The sequence below is a fragment of the Echiichthys vipera genome (assembly GCF_963691815.1).
Source record: "Echiichthys vipera genome assembly, chromosome: 8".
NCBI lineage: Eukaryota > Metazoa > Chordata > Actinopteri > Perciformes > Trachinidae > Echiichthys > Echiichthys vipera.
The window spans coordinates 8,964,887-8,970,061 of record NC_139833.1 but is presented as its reverse complement, the minus strand read 5'-3'; the positions used below and the strand labels follow the sequence as shown (position 1 = coordinate 8,970,061).

Below are 5,175 nucleotides of genomic sequence, written 5' to 3'. Positions count from 1 at the left end.
TCTCCCACAGTTTGACCACCTCAGACAGTGCAAAGACACTTTTATTCACTTGCTTCACAGCAGCCCAAAAGACCGTATGTAAAATCAGGCAGTCTTAATATTGAGTCCTGTTACTTAAAGGTTGTTTTTTAAAACGCATGACAAAACTGCAGGCTACAAATGACCGCAAAAAAAATCATATTTAGAAAAACAAACAAACGCATAAGACCAAAAATGTCCATGGATCTTGAGTGTCAATAGATGCGTAAATGGAATAGAAATGATAAACAGTCGAGTAAATGTCTCCAACTCTGACCTGAGTTTTCTTTAGACATTGAACTGAAACTTTGTGTGGCGAGTATTCGTGTTGGATAACGGCGCACTTTCACTAAGGAAGTAGCCTAATAAAATATGACACTATTTGAAATAACTTGCCCCCGACGATTCAAATAAAATCCTTAATGTTTACAAGTTTAGCTTCTTCAACAAACATGGATTTGAAATGATAAGCTTGGAGGATAATTTTACCACTGCTGTGTCACATCTTTTTCCCTTTTAACGGTGATTTTCAAGAAGTATAAATGAAACCGTAAAACAAAATGTGCTGGAAGGAATTAAAATCCAGCACCTGCAATGAATCTCTCCATGGACCCTTAACTGTAACCTGGTTTAATAGCCTATGTGTAGATGTAAATGTGGAAACAACGCGCACGCAGCGGCTGTGGCTCCGGGATCACACGGAACACAGAAGGGCCTAACTTTAAGACTAACATCTCATATATGCTTTAGAGATATTTAATATTCATTTAGCTGCTAAATAACATTCATATGTTGCCTGTGAATGCAGGCCTGGCTTTACTCTCGTTAAACTTTAAGGCCTGCCGGGTGTTTTTTGGCTCATCCTTTATGTGTTTTTTCTCTGAAGGAGGCGGATTGTTTGCCTGCAGGCACCCCTGTCCCCGATCAAAGATTCGTCAAAATTCGCCTTTAAAATACTTTAAAACATGACAAGTGCTGATGGTTTCTAAGGAAAACAGCTCAATAGGATTGAAGAGTCTCTCAACTCTAAATAAACAAGTCACCTGGATACTACTACTAGGCCTAATAATAATAATAATAATAATAATGGTGATGATGATGATGATAAAAGCAGTAATACAAATAATAACCACTCAATGAAAAGACAGTCATTCCGTATTGGTATTGCACAATTTAATACTGCGATTATTACACAAAGATGTGAACAACGTCAGAGACTGTGTGAACTTAGCAGGGAGTGCCTGAGGTAAAATACTGTTGTCTATTCCCTTTAACATATAGGCTCCACAGCTTGGGATTTAAACGACCCCCTGTTACATAACGAATCGGTGCTGTTTCAAGTGAACACAGGGAGTGCTGAATACGTCCCGGTGCTCAGCTCACCGAGCAGCATTCAACTTTATGATCAGGTGGATCTCGTTTGCCTGGTGATGCCACAACAGACAGCAACAAAGGGCGAGTGGTTTGGCTCTTAATGAAGACAAAAGACCATTTCTTGTATATATGTTTTATGTAAGTAATAAAATATTACTATAACATAAATATAAATGTGACTTCGCAGTCTACATTTAGCAATCAACATACAACCAATGTAGTAAACAAAAAAGGAAAAACATACTGAAATCCACTGCAACATAACCATTAACAGAGCTGAACAAAAAAGCTCCAAACACGTTTAAGAAATAAATATATATATATAAATGGTCAGATTCATAAATGAAATCATATTAAAATATCTTCTTGGAATTAGTAAGTGTACAAAACTGCCCGGAAAGAAACAAAAAAACAAAACAATATCTCGGAACAAATACAAGTTTACATATTGGACATATTTACATAGGCTATCGGAAATAATCCTGGCAACATTTTCTCTAAAATCATCTTCTTTTTTTTTACTATTATCATTTTTTCTTGAAAAAAAAAAATGTTTCCCTCGTCTGTATTGGATAGCACTGCTGTAGGCTTTTTTGGACTGGTCCAACATTGAGAAATGACACACAACGCATGAGATTTTCAAGATTTCCTTTCAGGTCAGAAGAAAATAAATAGATCTAAAGTTAAGTCCCTACATCGCTTCCCCTTAAGGAAGTATTATTTTTCTTTTCTCCGAATCCAGCGTTTTAATATAATACAGTGGATTTATGGGACAAAGGAAAACGGTGTGGGTGTAACCAGATTGAAACATCTAAAAAACACAGAGGAACAAAAAAAAAGAAATCATATACAGGCGTGATATTCCGACATGGGGCACTGAAGTTACCTGAGTTATTATTACTTTTCATTTCATATTTGACCAATCTCTCTTGAAATGTTTGGAATACAACAGGATTACCAGGCAGTGAGCAGTGTGAGCTGACAGCGCTCTGTGGTGATAACCAGGAACCTGTAAACATGGGATTTATTGTGTTTAAGCCTGTGGACATCAGCTCCACTCACAATTGTATTAACGAATATAAAATTGCAACAATAATATTAACGAAATAATAAGTGCTCCATGCAAAGAAAAGGATCATTTGAACCCCCCCAGAAATAATAATAATAATAATAATAATAATAATAAAATGCGTTTTTAGAATTCCCCTTTTAGCGTCTGCTGCTGTTTTGCAAATTTCGACGTGGTCAGCTGCAAAGCTTTAAATATTTTTTTAAGGCATGCAGTCAGAACTTAAACGTCCTGTTGCATTGGACATTTTTATCTGAAACATGTCTGACCTTAACAGTGGGTGTTTTCGGGTGCCATAATACCCATCACCTCTCCACCATCAACTCCCACTGAGTAAACATAAGAAAATTAGAGGCTGCTCTGATGAGTCACAGTACCTATAGCAAATAATGACAGAAATCATAGACAAGTCTGCAGAAAGAGAGAGAGACACTGAAGTTAAAGTATTTCCAAACCAAAACATCACACTTAATATAACAAAGAAAGTATACACTAATATTCAGAAATCTGGTTAATCAGTTTAAGCCTGAAAAAGCAAAAATGTTCATTCAGTGTAGGCTATTCATCTCCAGTGTTGATCATTTTCCAGGCAACCACCTCGTTCTGGTGAGCGCCAACAGTTCGTGGTACACCAGGAGGAGATGGCCTCAGTTGCCACATTTAATTACTCCTCATTTGAAACAGTCACGGGGCATCCAATTCACTTTATATGCCTTCCCCCTCCATATAATTTTGGTAAATAAAGATCTTTGTTTTCACTTTAAATGCGCACGGACTCAGTAATAGCGACTATTTTTTGTCTTTTTTTTCTGGATATTTTTTTTTTCTTCTTAACATTTTCACTCTTGCCATCTATTCTGTTGGACATGACGATCTCCGAATACTAAGGGCAAAAAACTCATCTGTTCAACTTTTCCATGTCTCTTTTCTCTCGGGAAAAAACAAAAACAAAAGCCAAACTTAAATACTGTAAACTCCACAGTCCCTTTTTCCCTTTTCTATCCCCCGCGGAAATGCTCGGATTGTTCATGAAAACAGTCACTGTACAGGACTCTGTAGTGTGCGGTGTAGAGGAGGGGTCTCTGCTTGGGAATATACGTCCTCCATATTCGGGTGAGGGACCCCAATTGGTGTCATTCTTTTCTCTTTTTGTCTTCTGTTGCAAAACCAAACACGGACAACCTCTTTTTCCAACTGCAGAGTGTTGGCTAAACTGCTGATTTCATGAGCAGACGGCTTTGGGCATTTTAAGAAATGATTTTCCAGCGCCCCTTTCACCCCCACTTCAATGGAGGTCCTCTTCTTTCGTTTCCTGCCCTGCGCAGCAATCTTGTCCAAATTGGTGGGACTGCCCGTGTTTGAGTCTGTCTCCTCCAGCCACTTGTTTAGGAGCGGCTTAAGTTTGCACATGTTCTTGAAGCTTAGCTGCAGCGCCTCAAACCTGCAGATTGTGGTCTGAGAAAAGACGTTTCCATACAGGGTGCCTAAGGCCAAGCCCACGTCCGCCTGCGTAAAGCCCAGTTTGATCCGCCGCTGTTTGAACTGCTTGGCGAACTGCTCCAGGTCGTCAGAGCTGGGTGCGTCCTCGTCCGAGTGGTCCTGGTGGTGGCTGAACGCCTGCTGGGGCGACTCCATCTGGTTGTCGTGGCTGCCCGAATCGTCGTGGAGCGGGTCCCGCATGCCATGGTGCAGGGAGCCGGGTTGGGGACTCAGCATTGCGTTGAGGTTTGTGTATCCAGGCTGCGAGTAGACCAGAGACTGGTGGCCGTTGGATGCTGGGGACAGCGGGGATAAGTGGTGAGTCGTGGTAGGCGCCCACGAACCATGGTGGCTACTCTGCGTCTGCTGGTGCACCAGGTGAGATCTGTGGTGGAAGCCGCTGCTCAGGTCCTCCCGGGTCGCCTGCACGCTGGCTTTGTGCTCTTGCTGTCCGATGTGGGTGCCGCTGGACCAGTCGGTGTTGGAGGTGGGCAGCCACTGGTGGTGCGTCAGGCTCATCGGGTGTCCCGTGTTGGTAGCCGCAAGCCCTTGCAAGTACTCGTGGTGCATCATTTTCTGCACCTCTCTGTAGGTCGTCCCCTGATGCATCCTATCCGAATCCGGATGCATGAGCGGGTTAGACGGTAAGGAGTTATTCCTCGGAATATACTGAGCTGTTGTCGCCATGGCTCCTACTTCGAAAACTGACGAGCACTTCGGAGGTCTCCAGGCTTTAGAGCCAAAACGCAACAACCTGCTCTGGGAGGTCTTGGGGATGAGCGAAGACACGCCTCCCTTCCGCTTGTATTGGCTCCTCTCCGATTCAAGCCCACTAGGGACATATTCAATAGGCGCAAGGTTTCAGAGCATGGTACAGCACATTTTTCGCTCAGGATGGATAGAGCACCGATCTTACATGTGTTAGAGAAAAACATATGTTCAATTTATTACATGTCTCTTTGAGTTTTTAACAGTATTCCTCTCATTTCGTATACCTGCGCACAGAGAGCCACCCGTCTATATTTTACTTTTTTTTCCTCCAGTTCTCTCCAAAGAAGGCGAACCGAGCTGCAGCAGCAGCAGCAGCAGCGGGGTTTGATTAGGTTTCCCTGGGTTTAGATCGGTTGTTTTGCAAATAACCACGTGGGGGAGTACGGAGATCTTTTTGAAGGGTCGCCCCCCTCCAACAGACACACGCACTTACAAACACGCACCCGTGCACCTTTATAATAGGT

General features: G+C 42.2%; 1 protein-coding gene across 1 annotated transcript; it reads right to left on the bottom strand.

The window, feature by feature from the left end:
- Positions 1 to 1,653: 1,653 nt before the first annotated feature.
- On the bottom strand, positions 1,654 to 4,698 carry pou3f1 (POU class 3 homeobox 1). The gene has a single exon (XM_083917929.1). It carries the CDS (start codon positions 4,625 to 4,627, stop codon positions 3,500 to 3,502), a length of 1,128 nt encoding a protein of 375 aa, XP_083774055.1. The 5' UTR covers positions 4,628 to 4,698; the 3' UTR covers positions 1,654 to 3,499.
- Positions 4,699 to 5,175: the final 477 nt, after the last annotated feature.

Coding starts and splice junctions, on each gene's coding strand:
- pou3f1 (XM_083917929.1), bottom strand. CDS start 4,627: ATGGCGACAACAGCTCAGTATATTCCGAGGAATAACTCCTTACCGTCT.